Here is a 21,414-nt window from a genome sequence, read left to right on the forward strand (position 1 = left end):
TTTTCGTCAGGTTCATTGCCTGTCACCACATATTTTCTGGCGAAAATGAGAAATACGTCTCTGTTTTTGTGTAATGCTAGTGGGTTGCCTAGCCCATGTATAACTATCTACAAGGTGACCGGGAACACGAAACGCGTTGTTCCAGCACGCCAAACCACCATCACTGATGATGGAGGCCAAAGGTCTTATTACTGCTTGGCACAGAATTACTTTGGAGTATCATTTAGCAAACCGATTTACATTAATGGTACGTCTTCAAATAGAATAAGGAATATTTGTGTTACACGTCATAAAAATGGTATGAAAAGGAAAAAACGTGAAAGTATGTAGCAAATATTTTGATTCATTCATAAATGGTGTACTTCTATATTGATCTAGCTTGATTTTTTTTCTGTTGGCTGAGTGTATGACGTGACGTATTTACGACTTACTATATCTCTCGGTTACTACTCATGCTATAATTAGTCGGTTTAGTAGGCCGTACACAACTACACGGCCGGCAAAATTTGAAGTTGTTTTTGTTGCGACACAAAACTAATGAGCCAATGGGATTTTTTTTCGGTTTCATCTCCCTTATATGTGTTTAAGACAAATGAAAAACGATTTCGACTTGTTTTGCTTTCGAAGTGCATTAGTCATTTGGAGTCATTCTACTTCACTAGAGCGACGAGAAATGTTCAGTACAGACCTCGAACTCGGTTAGGAAAAGGTATTAGTTTGATTGACGTATTTTAACAGGATTAGTAAAAAAATGAAGTGCTAGTTATTTCTGAAGAACCCTGTCTACAGCTAATAATATAGGCCTTATAAGTTATTTACTTATTTATTTTTTATGCATACATTTTTGTGTCTAGTGAGTAGCAACTGAACACCTTGCAAGAGCGGTAAAAGATTTAGTAGGTGCTTCATGTAGGACAAAAAATGACGTAATATGTTATGGTCTCTGTGAAGTTTAGCATACGTGACAGCTACATGAAGTGATATTTCGTCATAGGATCTGCCGTGAGAAGTCGGAAATCGCCATTTGGTGAACAAGACTCCTTGAGTAAACAGAGGGATATTCGGGATCAAGTAAAAAAAAAAAAGCAAAAGCAAACGTTATTAGAAAGCTTATCATCGTAAAAAACCACGCGTTTTGAGGATCGTCGTGTCTTAAGAAGAGCCTGAGGTGGCGAAGCTAGGTTATTTTGGATAGTAAACCAGTCTTTTATAAGTTATTGATACAGAATAGACTTCCGATCATACGCGCTTTTCACGCATGCTTTTCACTTTTAAAATTGACCTTTGGTACTTTGTGCATCGTCACTCTTATCTTTTGATCGACGCGCGGTCAGCACTATACGACCCCATAAGGGCAGTGCACGAGTTAACAAATTTTACGACTTTGTTTCTTTCACGAGGATCCACTTTTCAGCTACTAAAAGCACTGCATAATTTGTATATTCCTTTTGTTTTAATTTAGGATATTTTGTGTTCTTTTGGTGTCCGATAATGACTAATATGAACGTCGTCGCGAATTGTACCCAAAATGTATCTATCGTTGTTTTGCAGAATTAAATATTTATGGAAAACCTCGTGTTGAAATCTTTCCGTTTTTTTCGTTCCCATAAACTGATCTCATATTAAAATTGTACTTGCTATTGCTTAAAAATTTGCAAAATTCAGTTTTCCGTTAGTCATAGTTTGATCAATTGAAAAACTCTCCCGAGGCTCTGTTTGCTTAGAAAACGTGGAGCTCATAGTGTGAGTGTTACATAGTTAATCCAAAAAAGAGATCCTGAAAACTACTGCACTTTGGTACACCTATGCACTCATCTCATTTTTGTACTAGACACACGTACACAATGCAAACCTATTTTTAGGAACTGGTCTGGTCCACAAAACACTGATTTTCATTTTGCAACCTCTCAAGCTAAGGCATACGTGCTGCTTAAATTGGTTTGCTCTCTTGAGAGCGTTACGAAGTCTTTCAGAAAGGTGCCACTTTCCACTACTAGGCCGCCATCTTAAATTTGTAACATGATAGTGAGGCACTGACGTCTCATTAGACGAAAGCTAATTACCCATAGCCGTCGTTATACTTTAAACCACATGCCCTGGCCCCCCTTGTGACTAAAGGACAAATTTTGAAACCACTGTAACTCGACCTTGCGAGGAATCACATTCTGCAGCGTCTTAATCGCCCACACAACGCATGATGGAGTAATCTTCCTATTTCTTTTTCTTAACTTTTTGTACGTCTGCTAAAGAAATCGCCAAATCGTGTACTTCGCATTTAAGAGCATTTTGCCGCAGTATTTTCACTTCGTGTGGTCAAAAACTAATTTTTATTTCTTGGCTTTCCATACTTTGATTTGCTTTCTTTTAGAGATTTGAAAATTCTTAGACGTAATTGCTGTTCATCTGGAGCTCGAAAATCTTTATCTTGTTTAAAAAAAACGTGAGAAAAACTTTTTTTCTGCGACAAGCACACCTTTGAAGATGTAGTGTGTGACACAATTTTCTCGACTTGATTTGTTACCATGTTGCTTTAACTGTTGAGACTAAGATAAAGATGAAACAGGATACTACGTAAATGAATGGTTAATTGTTTGTCTCTCGATCTAAGAGTCAGGCTAAGCAATCGTGCATTGACTGCGACGTTTCGACGTCTTACTGCTAGTTATCGTCAGGCGACGACGTGGAAAGTTTAGGTGTCGCTATTTATAGCACCTTGGTGTGTTGTGGTGCGCTGTCATTGGTACATTTTTTCAGTTTTCGATGCATAGATCGTGAGACAATGAACAACAACAGTTTCTATAGCAGGATACAACGTTTACTCAAAATGGTGTTAGGTACTTTGATTACACATTATGAGCAATTTGAAAGACTAAAAAAAACGCTATTTGAATCTTGACAGATAAACCAGTCAAAGCTGAAATGAAGCTTACAAATGAGGAGTGGAGTTTAGAACTTTCTGAGAGAACTTCAGAAAGATATGAAAACCTGGCAGGTCAAGTTAGAACTGCGGTTTGTATTCCAGAACATTTTCATTGGCTTGCTTTTGTAACGTTACTTTCTTAATCTGATCTCTTGTTTCAATTAATTATTCTAGGTACAGGAAATCTATAATAAAAGTCCTGCCTTTGTGAGTGTGAAGGATATTTCATTTAGGTAATGTCAATTTCATTATTTGGTAGATCTATGTAAGGAAACAATAGAGGGGAAGAGTCTGTATAATTGGATAATAAGGGAAAAATGGTAAAACATTTATTCATATCCAAAAGTGGACATTTTTAATTAATAACTAGACGATAAATAGTTCATCACAGCAATATTCTGTTTATGTATACAACAAGATTTAGAGTGCAATTTGGCGTTAATAAGCACGAGTAAATTTTTCGAAGACGACAACGTATACGAGTTGTGTGCTTGGTTGCCAAGCCTTTGAACAAGAGTGAGGCGAAGGTTGACCTTGTTATGATACAAACCTTGCAGCTTTTCAAATGAAAATTACTTTTTTATCATGCTTACTAGATACTGGTCTCTATCACAACAAGGTCACCTTCAGCCTAACTCCAATCAAAGGCTTTGCAACTAAGTACAAAACTGTAAAATGGCCAATTGCATGAGCCCGTAGGGCGAGGGCGATTCATAGTCTTTTAAAAATTTGTAAGTGTTTATTACATCAAATTGTAAGAAAAATTATTTATTACTTTATTATTTATTACTTGTACATTGTTTTTCGCATCTGGGATGACACTGTGTATGATACAGTTGCATCAGATGGTTGACTGATCGATCCCAAATGATGTATCTTGTTATCATGTTTTTGAATCAGGAGAATTTCCTGTATTTCGTCAATGTATATAGAAATTATTACAGATGCATCTGAAGTCACCATATGGCTTGGGCCTTTGACTAATACAACGTACGCTCTGATCGGCCAAGAGTGAGACGCTCTACAAAATCTGTGAAATTGTCACTTTCGATCACTGTGCTTTCATGCAGTTTAGCCAGAGATCATTTTTTTTTTTGCTTATGGCGACATTTTAAAGAGAATTCGAGATCAATCACAAAAATTTTTAAAGCAAGTGTCCCAAACCCTTTCCGTGGGAAATAAAAGAAAACAGTTTTTGGTTATAAGGTCCTGGGAATGGCTTTTAGGGAGAATAAAACTTGCGGATTTATGACCGGCATAAGGAGGAGGGTGGAGGAGGGGGAAACGGAGATTTCACGTATTCCCTATTGTCTATTGCGTGTCTGTATTCGTTTACCAAGACTAGCACAGATTCATAGGTTTCTGCCTCTGTAGTTGTACTTTTAAGTAGAAAAAGAAGTATAAAGGAAACAGTAGAGAATTTTCCTGTAGTGAAGGACACGTTTTTTTGTGATATACGTAGGAGAGGAAGTGTGCTCTGTCAAATGACGATAAATTTTGCTGCTGAAGCTTCGAAAACAAGTCACGACTTGTTGAAGGATTTGCAAGCGAGGGTGTCTTCCGGACAAGTGGGGAACCTGAAGGTGGATGCAACACATATACTCAGTATGGAAAGCGTCCCAAGTAAGTTTTTGTTGCTGGCTCGTTGCGGCGAATGGGATATGTTTTTTTTTTTAATTAGATGTTATAATATTTGTTCAAACGTACAGCTAAAACTGGCTGGTGGTCACAAATACCAATGTCTGGACATCGATCTTTACAATCCGATCCAGTTTGTAGATCCATACATTATCAAGGCATAATGTACTGATGGGACGTGTACCAGACGATACAGGTTGAGTAAACTTGGAATTTCTCAACTCTTTGACCAGTTGATGGTCATTAAAATTTCTCTGGAGGTCAATCCAAGTTCATTTCTTCCAGCAGAATAGTCTCCACGTTCAATAACGAAGCATGTTCAGTATTTTCGGCGAGCTTACAGTCGTATTCGGCCTTTACATTTGGGGAAAGATAAACATCTGTCATAAGTAGTGGTCTCTTGGATTTGAAGAGATAGACCTCGAGTCATAGGACTTCCAATACAAGGTCTTCGAAGTCGAGACGACATGGGTGTTTAACTCGGTTGTTTTGTGTTAAGTGATCCTTCTGGTCGAGCTTGTTTGACGATCTTTCCTTTGTAGGTCAAAACTGGAAATATTACTCAATTTCTCAGGTGAACCACTTGAGAAAAATGTCTCTGTAGTACTAGGATGTCAACGGTTTTTGAACCGTCTGAATTCAATATGCAAATTTAATTCTCTTTAATCATACTCATATGATAAACAAGTACGTTTACCAATAATGGGGCCTATAATCAACCTCGCAGCCTAAGGCTGAATTAAGTGCATGCAAATACAATGTATTTATATCAATATATATAATATGAGACAAAATTAAAATGTTTTCAATAGTTATGGTGGTATCGATTTAAAGTATGACCAAAAAAAGGTAAAAATATGTGGCATCTGATTGACCCTTTAACTCCCATGAATAAGCAAGAGAGAACTTTTCCTCACAGTATCCTTCCAATATCAAGTACACCAGTGATAAGAATAAAGAAAAATATTATTTAGAGGATTACTAGTTCATCCAATACCAAATTCTCCGAACTAAAATCATAAGAATTGTATAGCATACAGTAGGGAAAATTACTGATGAGATCTTGAGAAAGAAGGGGTTAAAAACTAATGGTTATCGGTGAGATTTTACCTGGACGCAGTGATGATTGGTAATGGTTAGACTTAGTGGAGTCTTATTGGGTCTGTAAGTGAGTGATTGACAAAATTGGACGACCGCTTACCAGGAGTCTGATTTTCTTTATTGATTAGAAGCATGATTACAAACATAGTGTAAACTATTACAAAATTCTCAAACGTGATCGGTCATCACCAGCTCGATTTTAGCACTAATGGGACAGTGTACGCGTCATGCTTGTAATTGGACAGTGAAATAGGACAGTTAAAGGGACAATTAACATGTCATGCCTGTGTCAGTGGACAGAACGCGTCACGTGTGCGCGCTGTTGTCTTGCATTTCGCCGAGTTAACTGTTGTTTTATGAAAACGTATAACCGATGTCTAGTTTCTTTAAAAAATTGTCATAATTTTGATTAATTGGTAACAGGACTTTCGTGACGTCCAATTCTGTCTGTAATCAAACTCGTAATTAACAAATCAGGCTCTCGCTTCGCAGTTGTCCGATTTTTTTTATCACAGAAGTATTTAGACAATAGAGACAATAGATCACAAAATACCCTTGTGCGTTTAGGTAAATTGTCTTTTTCCTCTTGAAGTAAGTGATGCGATATTTTCATTCTTTTGAAAGTTATGAAAACATTAGGATAACGGACGACCTACCCAGCTAAAAAAATACCTCAATTGCCTCAAACCCGCGGGTATATCTCTAGCTTCCATCCACCAACTTCCTAAAAACAACGCAAATTCATGTGTTTGCTCAATTGCGCTCGTGTCGAAGATCATTTGCATGATTCTTAAAAATTGACCAAGATCTCCTTTTGACCGTTCAAACTTCGTTCGTTTATCTTCTACGTTGAGGATTTTAGGTTTTCACAGCAACTAAATGGAGAATAGATGCCGAGTTATCCTAAAACGTTGCGTAAACGTGATCGGTCGTAACGCTTGCGCGCTTAAGTGACTTCCAAAGTAGACAAAGGTGATCGGAAGGCGCCTTCTCGATAATATACGTTGAAATATCAGGTCATGAACTACGCACAGTGTGGAGAAGATCAAAATGGAGGAAAATTTGGCACTCTGGTTATAACAGACATGTCGCGTTGCTTAAAAGGACACAAAAACAAGTTGAAATAGGTTTTAGTTCACGGAACCCGATGAACTGAAGGAGATCTTGGTCAATTTTAAGAATCATGCAAATGATCTTTGACACGAGCGCAATTGAGCAAACACATGGATTTGCGTTGTTTTTAAGAAGTTGGTGGATGGAAGCTAGAGATATACCCGCGAGTTTGAGGCGGTGTATAAAGTATGCACTGATGTGCTTTTTCAGCCCGATTAACGCCTGCATTTGAGAATTCTTTCGTACAAAGTAGTGAATTTTTGATATGCAAATGAGGGTCCAAGAAAAGAGTCTTCTCTGATCACGCTGGTATGAAAAATATTTCAGCTGAAGTTTCCATATTTTGTCTGTGAACTAAATACATCTTGTAACTTGTGGCAAGATAGAATTCCGTGAGCTACATTGTTGCAGTCGCTGCGCGCTGGACAAAATCTTACACTTTCGATCGCTGTTCACAAGGGTGGTCTGGCCAAAAATAATTTTTGACTTGTGACGACGCAAAAAAAGAGAATTGGAGAACAACTAAACTATTTTTGAAACATGTGTCCTAAACCCTTTCCATGGGCAAAAAATAAAAGCAAACTTTTTTCCGACGGGAAGTCGAGGGGACCGCTCTAAGCGTGAGTGGCACTTAAGATCTGTTTTCCTCCAACCCTCTGTATTGTTTACCTGCTAAATGAAAACGTTTTCTTTCAGAACCTACTCCAGCAACAGATGGGACAGGTAAACACTACTAAGGTAGTTTGGTGGTTTACTATAACGCTTACATTGTCACCTCACTCTTTGAATCTTACTTCCCCGCGTTCAAGAAACTTTCGTGCAACCCTGACGACTAACGTGTAGGTCAAGACAAAAGAGACACTTGTGAAAGGTCTCCGATTAGTGAATTCGTCCCATTATGGTTCCTCCAACTGTAATGATTCGAGTTAGAGCCCGGGGTGCTTATTTGCATTTGGTACCTCAAGGGAGCTCGCTGGGGACAGCGCATATTTCTTTTTTGAGAAACAGCAGATTGCGAAACAAAGCTTTGATGTTTATTTGCATAGGATAAAAAAAAAAAAAAAAAGGAAAATGGACTCGTTATCCCTGGATCCTTCCTAGCTAGAACGACTAGCCAAGCAATCGTCGCAAATATTTAAGACGGCTTCTTTCGTTTGAAGGAACAGTGCACTCATGGGAGACTAAGACCGCTGTTTTTGTCATGAGACTTTAAGTGAGCAGTTAAAAGAAGATTGATAGCGGTTTATCTCAGTGTAAATGTACTTTAAAAGTACTAGTACTAAAACTGAATAGTGGCGTTGGAATAGGAGCGATTATTGGTATGGAGGCGCTTATTGGAATGAGGGTGCTTACCCGATAGAGGTGCTTATTTGAATAGGGTCACAAATTTGAGGGGGGCACTTATTTGAGAGGGGGCGCTTATTGGAAAGAGGGTGCCAAATCAAATCTTTACGGTAATTGCAAATTGATTCATTGAAGAGGCAATGTGGATTCAGTTGGTTGAGTTTTTTAACTTCACATTTTCTTCTTAGATTCGGATGACAAAGGCTTGCTGGCTGTGGCTGTCATGACGGCAGTGTTGTTAAGTCTCATTCTAGGCTTTATGTTAGGAGTTAAGTTTTATGGTCAAGTTGTTAACCGCTGCACACTGTCATCCAGGAATTCAGATTCTTTTGATGGACCAAAGAACAGAACTATTAAAGGTGTCAAATACACCAAATCACCTCCCAGGGATGAAAATTTCACAGGGATCAGAAATGCATCGCAGAGTAAGAGAAATCTGTCTAAACAGAAAGGTGAAAGCATTGAGCGAAATGATGATAGCGATAGCAATTCCTCTACCGCTGGTAAAATTGCTGACGAGAGTGGAGATAATTTTACCAGGAAATCAAACTCACCATTTAAATCATTGTCGCCATCTGTTTCCGTTGATAAATTTTGAACAAAAAATTCATCCAAGAGAATGAGTGAAATTTTGATGAGAAGAGGTGAATTCAGAGAATGGCCATACTCGATAGGCTACCCGCATCGTATTGCTTCAAAGGTACTTCTTCAACCCCAATCAAGCAGCCACACACTGAAGGGAAAGAACATTTTACGAATGCTAGCCATGCCTTATCTTCATTTCAAATGTAAGTGTTTGTGACTAAGATTTATTATAAAGCTTCCTATTGCAAACTAGTTAAACTTGTACCTAAACTTTAAAGGAATTAGTAATGAATTTAACAAGACTAGACATGATAAGAGCATAGACAGCACATACAATTACAAACAGTTTCAGTGGATGTGTAGCCTGAAAATCAAAGGCGAAGATATTGTTTGAAGTGTTTTACATAAAATAAAATATATTGAAGGAGTCAGAAAATATGTTTTATCGGAGCATCTTCAGAGTGTGCTTACCGTACATTTGATTTGAACCTGATTTCCTTGGAATCTGAACCTTCCTAAAATGAAGTTAAATGTAAGAGAAGACTCTTCAATTTTTTATCGGATTTTTTAGTGAAATATATTTAATCATAGAGTAACTTATTGGTTAAACTTTTGTATTTTTATCTCATCCATTCTATTGAGTAGAGTAAGCCTTAAACTTAATGCGAGAAAGTGCAATACACTTAGGACTGAGTTTGCTAGGAACAGGGAGAACATTGTGGTGAGTGGTGAAGAAGTGAAAGATTTGGAGGAGTTTGCGTATCTTAGAGCTACTGTACGCAACGAAGGTGGAGGCAGCTAAGATATTAGGAACAGCCCCTGAAATTTCAGAGGCTGTGGAAGGTGTGGGCAGCTAGTGGAGTGCTGCTGTACAGTTGTGAAACATGGAAGATCACACAGACCGATGAAAGAAAACTGAACAGTTTCCAATGGCAATGCCCAAGACGGAAACTGAGGATTAGATGGTTGCAAAGAATGACAAACAAGAGAGTAGTTGAATTAGCAGGGATCAATGAAATAAGCTGTGAGGTGCGAAGAAGAAGGTGGAACTCTGTAGGACACGTACTCAGGAGAGAGGGTGTGAACGACTGTTTTACCGAACTGGGGTGGACACCGGAAATTCTGGCCCTTTGTACCATGCAATTATTCCTAGGCCCACCACAAGTGTTTGGTACGCCAATCTAGAATGGGTGAGCATCGAATTGGCCAAGTAATGAAATTAGTTGGAAGTTGTTTACCATGAAGGAAAACATCCCCACTAATTCGTATGGGTCAAGCAATATGCTTCCTTTTTCACACCGTCCCAATCTGTCACAATGGCAACAAAACATCTCCAACAGGCACCTTTTCAAGTGTTCAACCAGTGTGTGTTCAACACAAACAACAACGTGCCATCTGCAGATCCCTCACAAAGCCAAAGTCGGAGAAAAAGGCACAGAATCATCGACTTGGACTCAGACTAGTCAATTGATATATTAAAAGTGTTTCTTCAAAAAGTTCAATGTGATGCTATCTTTAGTTTCTTGAGATAGCTGTAGTTACCTTACGAAACTTAAGACAACGCAATTTTGTGATCAATGTGTGGATTTTTCATTCCTTGGCTGTAACGCCTGGTTGATTACTTGATTGATTGACACTTGAACGGCGGAATGACTTCTTGTTACTAAGTAACCGTTTTGCTCGAGTGATTTTCGTCTTTTTCTTAATTTCTCTTTTCATCTTTGTAACAAAAGCCGTTTTTAAACTTTGCATTTCGCCTCCTTCGAAGATTGTAATGATTTTGTTTTGGATGATCAACATTAAAAGCCCTTTCTCAAATAAATTTATTTGGTTTTTTTTTTTTCGGAAATCGTAACGGTTATGATTTATTTGTAATAGGACTTCGTGTCGTCCAATTCGGCCTATAATCATACTCGTGATTAACAAATCGGACTCCCGCTTCGCGGTCGTCCGATTTTGTTAAGCACTCGTGTGATTACAGACCGAATTGGACTCCACTCGGTCCTATTACCATTATTAATCGCCCATGAAATTCCGACATTGTAACATAATTAATTTACCAGCAAATATCCAGGAAGGTTACAGCAGCGGACTCGCGAATTCTCAAAAACTGCTCTTGAATTCGAAAACTGTAAGCAACAATTATTTTCGCTAACCATGTGCTTACCAGCGTCCTTGTGAGCTCAAATTGCCAGGACTCCGTCTCAATACATGATCACAGCTCGGACGCGATGCTGACTATCAATTTCGGAGATTGATTCTCCAGTTTCTAGCATAAGGAAAAGATTAATGTATCACAAGCATGTTCATCATAACCAGAGCAATAAGTACGCCTCGAGATATTGTGCGAAGAGAAAGTGGCTCCATATTTTGTGAGACAAACCATTTCCTGAAGTTCAAACGAATCGAGTAGAAAGCATGAAAACATAGCGCCGAGAAGTACCATGACCGAACACTGAAATTCACTCCCCCCACAGTAGGACTAACTCCATTTTACCTGTGAGTTTGTTGTACCACACATTTGCGGTCCGTAATAATAATTAATTCTTAGATGTTTGATGGGTTCTCTCATGACAATATTGTCAAAATCAAATTACCGAGTCAGACTTATGTTAACATGAGCTCGCTTACTCAATATCATTTTATTTCAATTTTCGGTAAGGCCATTACTTGGGGTAAAACCACACATCTTCGACCAAGGGTGATTTTTTAAGTCAATAAAGTAAACCCTGCGGTAGTTAATCAACTGAAGATAGAATGACAGACTTGCCCACGCCGTTCGCTATCATTTGAAACTTTCTAGGCAAAACTTGATCCCTGAAATAACTTCTTTTCCCTTAACGCCACGATTGTACTAAACATTCCAAACAATAGGAGAAAAATAACTTGAAGAATACGAACACTTTGAAATGTTATTCCAGCGCGATTATTCCAACTTGCGCGAACGTTTTAAAGTGGCCAATGCCAAAATTTTTACCGAAACGGGATTTGAATTATAAAGTGAAGCCACTATCAAACGACGATTGGTAAAAGGAGGTTTGAATTTTTCTGAGCCATAACATCTAGCTCTTTCTCGGGTTTTTTCTCGACTCACTCTACGCCTTTTACTTATTGCTCTCCTTGTTCGCCCTGTCTCTTTCTTTCCGGCCTATTTTCACTCGAATCTTTTTCCATGGCCTTAAATCTTTCTCCTTAAAACTCTTTCTACACGAACTTGACTTATGATCATGCTTTTCTCCGGTTCTCCGGTCGACAAAGCCTCTCCCGCTCAAAACACGTGTTGCAAATTACTTGCTTGCGCGACTAGTACACGTGAAGACTTCGTGTAATGCCTAACCGTGTGCACTCTAGTGTTTCCAGGCCCACACTAATGGGTATCCAAGTTACGCACGCAACCGCGCCTGCACATTACCTTCTCTCTCACCCCTCCGTTATGTAATGGCTTAAATAGTGCCTGTAATGCAGTTGGCCGCGCATGCTAAAAGTAGCACACGTAAGTCTAAATTTTTTAGGCTTTATGAGTTACTATTACTACTATTTACTATAATTATGAGGCTACCCTACGCGCGCTTCTCGCGCTGTGAGCTCCGAAATCTTTGAACAACATCTGCCAAAAGCTTACTATTATGCTGACAATTACAGCTTTATCTTTCCTTTAAGTCCAAGGAGCCGTCAAGTCAACAAGATGCTAGGACTAACTTGCAAAATTCCAACAAAATTGCGTAAAAGACCGCCTATAGATGGAGCATGATAAACTTCTTGACGATGACGACACAGGGTTTCTTATTATATGGACGCAACAGCAATTGTCAGAGTTAATATCTCTTTGATCATTGTGGGAAGCTCTTGTAGAAAAATGGTCGGTTATTACAAACTTTTGTACTTTTCTTGATGAATAACTACCTATGAGAAGTATTATAAAAAAAGGCTGCAAGGTATCATCACGTGTGTTTGATATCACCAATCAGCTGCTGACACGTCACTCGCCTTTCGCGCCACTCGGTCAGGTTGATGAATGCAGAAAACCAAAATACGAAAAGAAAAACCGAAATTTATGTATTCAGTGGCTTTGGTCATGACAATTCTCGCAGCTGGGAACGAAAATCGACTGCTGGAAGATTTGCCACAGGCCGATTTTGTATCAGTTGGGTGTGTACCTGAAAGATTTCTTCTGTCGGTAAGAACAAAGTCAATAACTGAGAATTTTGTACATTAAAAACTACGTCCATTGTTGTTTTAGTAAAGATTCGACGAATTTTTTTTCGTCTTGAGCCTTAGCGCCAACGCACATTAAGATTTTTATTAGGAGATTATCGACCCTTTTATCTTCTTATGTTGATAATGTCAACTTTTCTCGTCAGTAAAGGTCTATCTTATTTCTATAATAAACCAAATAATACATGGTTGCTTGTAGATATGGAATTTCTCTTGTCGTGTTTAACTCGACGTGTCACTCGTGAGCTATGGAGTTGAGCACTCAAAAAGAAATTCCATATCTACGCGCGCCTATGTTTGCAAACTTCTGCTCTTTGATGTATTTCTGCTTCGTTTTATCTTAGTATATGTATATGTCCATCCGCTGGTGTATTTATATTTTTTGATCTTTAATGTACATGTGTACCAGAAAATGAATGTTTATATCAATACTAAGGAACAAACGAGCTTTTCAATTTTTGTAGTTTACTTGTTGCATTATTAATCTCTCCATTTTTAGCGGTTGTTTTTCTCTCGGTGTTAGTAGTGTGCTAAATAATTTCACTATTGGCTGAACTTCATGGATTTCATGAATGATTCAGAAGGTACAAATCAAAGAGCATCTTTCAAACAGAGTTGACTGGGGTAGATCAGCCTAGGTATTGAAGAACCTACTTGACCAACCAGTATTTAAAACAGTTTTATTCCACTTGCAATGTTGTAGATGTTAGATTTATTGAATTCGTTGCATGCGCAAATATATAATCGAATAATTTAAATTTAAATTTAAATCTATAAACCATGCATGTCAAATAGCAACTGGAGAAGAAGACTATAAGCCAGTTGGTGTTCAGCCCCAATAAAAATAAATATTAAAAAAGGTAACAAGTTCTTGAAAATAGGATTACTTTGATAAGAAATAGGTTAAAAATGTACGGCTCTCTCATTTCCAGTGACACTTGCGTCATCAACTTACACCCTGCAGTTTGGAGGATTATGAGTAAGACGTTTTTAAGCCATGAAAGCTGAAAAGTGTAAAAGCCTGCGTTTAAAAGTGTGAAGTGAATTCACACTAAGGTATCTCCAGTTGACAGACTCACCTCTGACAAGATGTCTACCTGTTTCGCATGATACTCTGATTCAACGAACGCGTTGATGGCCGGGAGCAGTTTCAAAAATAATATTCATGAAAAATTAATCATTACAATCAGAAAAAAATTACGGCTAAGGGGAGGGGGGGAAGGGAATAAAGTAACCTGCAGTTATGATACTAACCTGGATATCAGTAATGAAGAAGTCATAGGGATGTGTTCCTTCTCCAGTTCAAATTTCACGTTCTTCGGGTCGATGTGTCGTAATTTCTGGCGCAATCTCAGGGCCATACTGGCTGGATGAACATTCTTCGGCAAAACAGAGCGTGGTAAATCTAAAAGAACTTCTAATAGGGCTTCATTAGCTTTATAAATGCTATATTTAACAGCTCTCTTTCTGCCTCATTCCACATTTGCGACTCAATGTTGGCTGAAGTCACTGCTCCCATTCTCGCACTTGTCTGTTGTAGTTTGTTTCTGAATTTACGGGTTGGCTTGAGAACAGACACTTCACTGGTCACGAACCACTCTGCGGACTAGACTTCTAGCTGCTTCAGACCGTGAGCTGGATTGAGGCTTTTTGCAGCGATGAGAGAGCTTCTCCTGACTCGTATACAGTTGACTGGTGGCTGCAGCTCTCACCTTGAAAATAAATCGTGTGGTCAGATCGCACAGCAGCACGATACTCAGCTTGCTGACGGTCGTCACAAAGCAAAGCTTCCAGGTGGTCACGAATTGGAAATCGACAATAGATACAAATGTACATGATCGTATTTGACAACGGTTGTTTTTATATTGATTCGGATGTAGACCTCTCTAAGCTGCAATAGCTCATATGGTACCTTGAATAAAGTTTGATCTGCCTTTTCTGAAAGCCTTAGGATCATAATTTTCAATCTTGATTAATCTAAAGTTTTCAGAGGTTAACTTCAAAGTAACTCCGAATAATTTCATTCTTATAATATTACACTTTACCGCGTAGATCAAATATATGACTTTCATATATTCACATTCGTTTATTCACCACTTCACGGGTTCATTTGGTACCAACATGATAACCAGGTCTCGTTTTCACCACTGCTCAAGTAGTGTTCATTACTGCGTAGATCGCTTTCATATTCACGTCTTTATCCGCAGTTCAAATATATGACTTTCATATATTCACATTCGTTTATTCACCACTTCACGGGTTCATTTGGTACCAACATAATAACCAGTTCCCAGTTGGCTTGTTAGCTGAGTTGGTAGAGCACTCAGTGCACCGGTATCGCAGAGGTCATGGGTTCAAATCCCGTACAGGTCTGAATTTATTGATTATTGGTCCATTTTTACAAGTGTTTTGCATTACCCTGAGGGGTGGTCCGAGTACCATAACTAACAATTAATTATCGAACTTTATTTGCATTAGCGATGATCAAAGCGTTATTATATCACGAGGAGTCTCAGGACTTCCGCGAGGGATATTTTTGCCAGGTTACTATCGTAAGATTCCGATTGTTGGTTGAAGGTTTCGATACTCGGGCACATGTCAAAATACATTAAAACCTTCATTAAACTAAGGTCAATGTTTGGGGGCGATAACACAATAACATGGTCGGCCTCATATCGTAGTCGAAGCCCATATGAAGAAATTAAGAGAAATACAGTTGCATAAGGCTAACGCATTGGCACTTACGGATTTTGTGAGGCGGTTGGAGGATGTGAGAAGACTCTTAACGAGCATAGGTTGCAAATATTCAAGTCACTTAGACAATCAAGATGTGACAATTACGTTAATGAGAAAGCTTCCCGACAAAGGTCTTAAAAGGAAGTGGGTCGATAGAGTTCCACTGAAGTGTCCACAGTGTTCAGGACCGCATGGAGTGTGGAGATGTTGGATATTTAGAAGTTCCTCTTTAAGAGACCATTTAAAGACTGTGAGACAACACAGCGTGGCGTGACGCTGTATTTCTCCTTGAAGTTTCCATCGATCACCCCAAAGAAGACGAGAAATGGACATTTTTGGAAATATAAGCAGATTTCCGCGCATTCTAAGTAAAACCAACCCAAAAAAAAAAAGAAAACCTCAATTGAACGCTCAAAAACACTGAGAATCTAAGAGCAAAAGATTGCAGCTTGTCAGCGGCAGTAATACATGTAAAACCCAGTCGCCACAACAGCAATTTGTACGACTCGCGCGAAAATCATTACAAAGTAGAGATTTTGAACTACTCAGTATCCCGCAGTACAGAAAACGGAACAGGGATTTCATCACAATCAATTTCCAAAATTTAGCTTTTCTCAGGGAGTCTTTCACGTGCTCGAACGTTATATTCGCTTTGAGCCTTGAGATTTATTTCCCTTGACAATAAAATGCTATAGAAAGTGCTTACAAAAATTACAAAGGAACCATTTTTGGTGTCGTTTGGACCGAGAAATACAGGTTTGAAATAATTAATGCTGTCACTGATGAACCAAAGGGTACAATCTTCTCAAGTTATAAGCTTGATAATCTCCACAGAATAACGTTATTGGACCGAACGATCTCCTTTTTCTTCCTTGTGAGCCGGTTACCTCAGGGGAAAATTAAAGAGACCTTTGACTTCCTCTCGGAGATTGCGTGATATTCATCTTTCTTTAAGCTTGTAAAAGATATTTGGGAGAAAAGTATGGAAAATAATGGTGATGAAATCGTTGTTCTTTTTCCTGAGGGACATTAGGCAATCCAGATTACATATTAACCATGGGGAGTTTCGTTCAAGTGACAAGTTGCGATTTGCGTGTGGATAATAACTTGTTTGAAAAGAGGAATTATGACATTATGATTTCATTACATCTTTTATTTCGAACTTTGTTATGATTTTTTCTTTATCAAGACATGGAAGGAAACATTGATTGACTGCACTGATTGACTAGCACTGCGGCGGTGATAAGTCTCTCCTCGTTATATCTTATGCAAATTTTCTAACAGTTTTCTGACAGTTTTCAGATGATTTGAAATATTTTAGTTCCTGTCACAAGGAAATGATAACTGCCCGAATCTGCTCTTTGTAAGGAGATGCCTATGTCGTTCAAATTGCTATTGTTGCAACTGGGTTTTACATGTATTACGGCCACTGACAAGCTGCGATTTATACTCTTAGATTCTCTGTGTTTACGAGCGTTAAGTCACGGTTTTCCTTTTTTTTTTTGGCTGCTTTTACTTCAGAAAACGGAAATCTTCTGACATATATGAAAAATATCCATTTCCTGTCTTCTTTGGAGCGACCGATGGAAACTTCATGGAGAAATACAGCGTCACGCCATCGTGACAACGTACATGTTTATGACAAATGACCGGTGTGACGATACTTTCGTGTAGATCAGCCGACTTCAACATGTTTCAAATGACATACAAGTATAACAGTGTATCTTCAAAGGGCTTCGGGTTGCTCAAATTCCCATGAAAGAAGGTGCAGCACTCGGAATCTGGATGATATGCACACGATTTGAGGTATATGTTTGTAGTTACGTCGAGTAGTCCTTCATGAAGGTTGATCAATTTTTTTAAAAGATGACAACCAGAGGCGAGATTTCTCTTCGGGATATTGTTCATAAGATAACATTCTTCCAAAGCCGTGCATGTTTCACTTTTCTGAAACATTTGTTGTTGAGAACATTAGATGTAAACATCGCCAAATTATGCAATATCTGATTTTGAGCTTTTTTCTCGAATTGCCCCTATACAAAGTAGAGGCAGGACCGCAGAGATTTTTACATATTTAAAAACTAGAATATTATAACCAGCTAGGTGGGTAGTTTCAGTTCCAGAATCAGTGTACTTTTGGAGAAATTCAGATAAACATTTTCCCTGTTTTACCCGACAACAAAAATGACCGAAACTGTACCGAGATGAATAATCTATTGGTGTGTTCACATTCACTCTCAGGGAAAATTGAATGAATCAAAGTGATGATGAATAAAGTCACTATGTATGGTAGAAGTGCCAATTTGTAATGTTGTATTTAGCTTGACATAGAGAAATAAACATTTCACTCTTTTTTTGCAACGTTTTTGTATGAAAATGAGGCCTCAGGCCTCAAACAAGCAGCCGTTGTTACCATGGCAACAAGAATGCTGCGACCTTTAAAAAGGGTATTTTTGTGCATCCCTGCTGAGTGCCCAACTGCATGCAAAATTTGAAGGGGGGTTGAAAATTTTCATTTCCCAAGATGTTTGATTCTTACAGAGACTCGTTCTTAAAGTCTCCATAAGTTATGACCTTACTGAATCATCATTAACAAGATCTTTGATATTTTGTACACCGGCTTCTGCCCAGTGCTTGTAAAAAAAACAGGCCTATTACCAAGTCTGACTAATGAGTTATTCCAAATCATACTACTACTACAAAGTCGTGTTTGGAGAGGAAATCCAGATTTCGATAAGTTCTCGGAGGAAGTCCTCCTTGATATCATGTTTGGTAGCGTATTTTTTTCCAAATTCCCATGAAAAACTAATTTCCTTCCCATTTTGACAGAAAGAAATCCCCCAAGTTTTTCCATTTGGATTCACAATCATCAGAAATATACTTTACTACTCACGCAATCTTTAAAGACTTACTGAATGCTATGATGTCCAACATTTTTTGACCACCATCGCCATAGTCAGCAATCATTTCAGGCCATTTGATTTTGTCCCTTTTTCCATCCGAGAGAAATTTGAAAAGCAAATCATTTATTTCTTTTAACGATTTAAAACATGTACGTAATGAGGACAAAATGTAGACCAATTGGGATGCAGCCACGTCTTTATAATTGTAATCTTTCTAGAAAGCGTTAATCTCTTGTTTTGTCAATTGTTGAGAATATCTTCAGCTTTGTGAACCTTGTCTTTGTAGTTCATTTTCATTTCTTCCTTTTGGTCCGTACAAAACCAAACACCTAAAGCCTTGACTTTACCATCCACTCATTTCAAGTTTTTTTGTGGGCACATAATTTAATTTGACCCTTTCTTTGATCCTATCCAGAGAACTTCGGTTTTTCCGCGGTTAACTCGCAAGCCAGATAGTTGACCGAAACTGTCTAACAAAGCGAAAGACCTCTCAAGTGACGCTTGTGAACCATCTAATATCATCGTGGTGTCGTCCGCATACTGACCTTTTATCTCATTGCCTCCACGAATAGCTATAGCTAACACCTCGACAAAGAGAATAAATAGGTGAGGCGAGAGCAGGCAGCCCTGCCTTACACCTCTACCTAAGCTAAAGAAACTCCCCGACCATCCATTATTCATTATGCAGCTTTGGATATCAGAGTAAAATAAATTAATCCAATTAATTAAAGAGGAACCAAAACCAAAATGCTCTAGCGCTTTCCGCAAGAAAGTCCATTCAATAGTAACGAATGCTTTTTCAAAGTCGATGAACAGGAGTAATCCAGGAATATCTTTCAGGTGGGTATAGGAAATAACATTATTGATCAAACAAATATTTTCTGCAATACAACGGCCTTTCAGAAAACCGGTCTGATCGTGATTTATTAGATCCGACAACTCAAACTTGAGACGAGAAGCTTTTGATGCAATTTTGTAATCGCAGCTAAGTAGGGTTAAGGGCCTCCAATTCTTCAATTCGTTTAATGCTTTGTCTTTTTCGGGATCAAAGAAATGATACCCTTCCTCTGAGTTATGGCTAGTTTTCCTTTTTGATAGCTTCTATTAAGGGAACTTGTGAGGAAAGGAGATATATCTTTCCAGAAAACTTTATAAAATTCGGCAGGGAGAATGTAACAGCCGATTTACCGGATTCCATTGACTTGAAAGCTTCTAGACATTCTTTTTCAGTCAAGAGACCCTCGCATTTTTTCTTATCCATTTCGTTGAGTTTGTGATGTTCATAGCCAAAAAACGTTTTTCCAAATGTTCTATTATTTTGGTACTTTTGGTTGTGTAAAGATCACTGTAAAAGGAGTTACACTCTCTCAGAATATCTGAGTCATTGGTAAGATTTGCTCCATCCTTTGCCCTGATTTGCATGATTGTCTTTTTTTTTTTTGCAGTGGCGATTTTCAAGGCCCAGGAAATATTTGTTATTTTTCTCACCTTCAGTATACCATCTCGCTTAGGATCCAATTATGGCTCCTTTTGTTTTGTACTCAGTAATGCTCTCTAATTCCCTTTTCTTCACCCTCCGTTGTTCAGCAAGAGCTTCTTTGTCGTTGTTTATACAGTTCTCCAACTGCCTTTCGAGAGCGGCTATATCATTTTCAATATGGGTTGCCTTGTTCTTCATTTTCTTTGTTTTCACCTTTGAGTCTTTGATTGAAGTATCTCTAATTTGAAGCTTAATCATTTCCCATAACAACGCTTCGTCTACTTTTTCGTTATTTTCACTTTTGTCACGGTTGACTGTTTCAAGAGTTGTCGATTTAATATTGTTTACGTAATCCATTTCACCCAATTGTGATGAGTTTAATTTCCAAAGGCCTGGTCCTCTGGGATGGGTCTGGTAATTAATAGCGATGTTGCACAAAGAATGGTCCGTTTTATAGTCGAGAAGGATGTCAGCTTGTAAAATTCTTCCGGCGAGACTTACACTGACAAGGAAAAAATCTAACGAACAATGTATTTCAGGTTTTTTTTTTCTCCGTGTGTATCTTATCCCCTCTGGGTTTAAGTCCCGCTATATATCGGTCAGATCAAGATTATCTCGAATATTTTTAATCACTTTCAAGGAATTTCGGCGCATCGTTAATTTCCCACCCTTTTTGTCTTTTGTGACATCCAGAACAAGATTAAAATCTCCCCCAAGAATAATTTCCTCCCACCTAAACATTATCATTTGTTCACGTACATTTTGAAAGAAAATAGGGTCGTCTTTGTTAGGTGCATAAATATTACAGATGGTTAAGATTAGCTCATCGACTTCTAAATCAATAATGTACCCTCCTTCCTTATCACATATTTGCCTCAAAACCTTGAAGGTAAAGTTGTTATTGAAAAAGATAGCGACACCTGCTTTGTTACTTGCAAGGCCACTGAAAAATGCTTTATAACCCCATTCAGCGGCCCCAAGTCTCAAAGGACCTTTCGGTACAATGAACCTCTTGCAGCATGTACTTAGAAAACTTTTTCTTTCTTAACCACTGAAAAATTCTCTTCGTTTTTCGTTATTGTCCAAGCCTCGTACGTTAAGGGATGAAATAGTTATGTTAGATATTGCAAGCTCTACTGAAACTTAACTAAATTAGTTGGGTTTCATACATAAAAGACTTTCCCACTAGATACCCTGAACACCAAAATAGGAACACAAAATAAATATAAACATGGCTAAACAAATATGCATCTATAACAACACCAATTACATTAACCTTAAAAGACATACTTTGATTGAGAAGGTCTCCAAGGCAAGCCAAAGCACGTCTTTCGGTGGAGAAATGTCGAGCCTCTTGTCATAAGATTTTTCTTGTTATT

General features: G+C 38.3%; 1 protein-coding gene across 9 annotated transcripts in view; it reads left to right on the forward strand.

The window, feature by feature from the left end:
* LOC113668496 (semaphorin-1A) overlaps positions 1 to 10,523 on the forward strand; it is a 57,724-nt gene extending 47,201 nt beyond the window's left edge. For 6 of the 9 annotated variants that reach the window (XM_089203778.1, XM_027184402.2, XM_089203777.1 and 3 more), the window contains 6 exons: positions 11 to 247; positions 2,900 to 3,009; positions 3,095 to 3,153; positions 4,383 to 4,543; positions 7,469 to 7,495; positions 8,305 to 10,523. In XM_089203778.1, coding sequence (XP_089059904.1) covers positions 11 to 247; positions 2,900 to 3,009; positions 3,095 to 3,153; positions 4,383 to 4,543; positions 7,469 to 7,495; positions 8,305 to 8,714 — 1,004 coding nt within the window. In that variant the 3' untranslated portion in view covers positions 8,715 to 10,523. Of the gene's footprint in view, positions 1 to 10; positions 248 to 2,899; positions 3,010 to 3,094; positions 3,154 to 4,382; positions 4,544 to 7,468; positions 7,511 to 8,304 lie in introns of all 9 variants that reach the window. The other 3 variants (XM_089203781.1, XM_089203779.1, XM_027184403.2) reach the window with 1 other exon arrangement.
* Positions 10,524 to 21,414: the final 10,891 nt, after the last annotated feature.

Source organism: Pocillopora damicornis, chromosome 4 (assembly GCF_964200805.1).
Source record: "Pocillopora damicornis chromosome 4, jaPocDami1.2, whole genome shotgun sequence".
NCBI lineage: Eukaryota > Metazoa > Cnidaria > Anthozoa > Scleractinia > Pocilloporidae > Pocillopora > Pocillopora damicornis.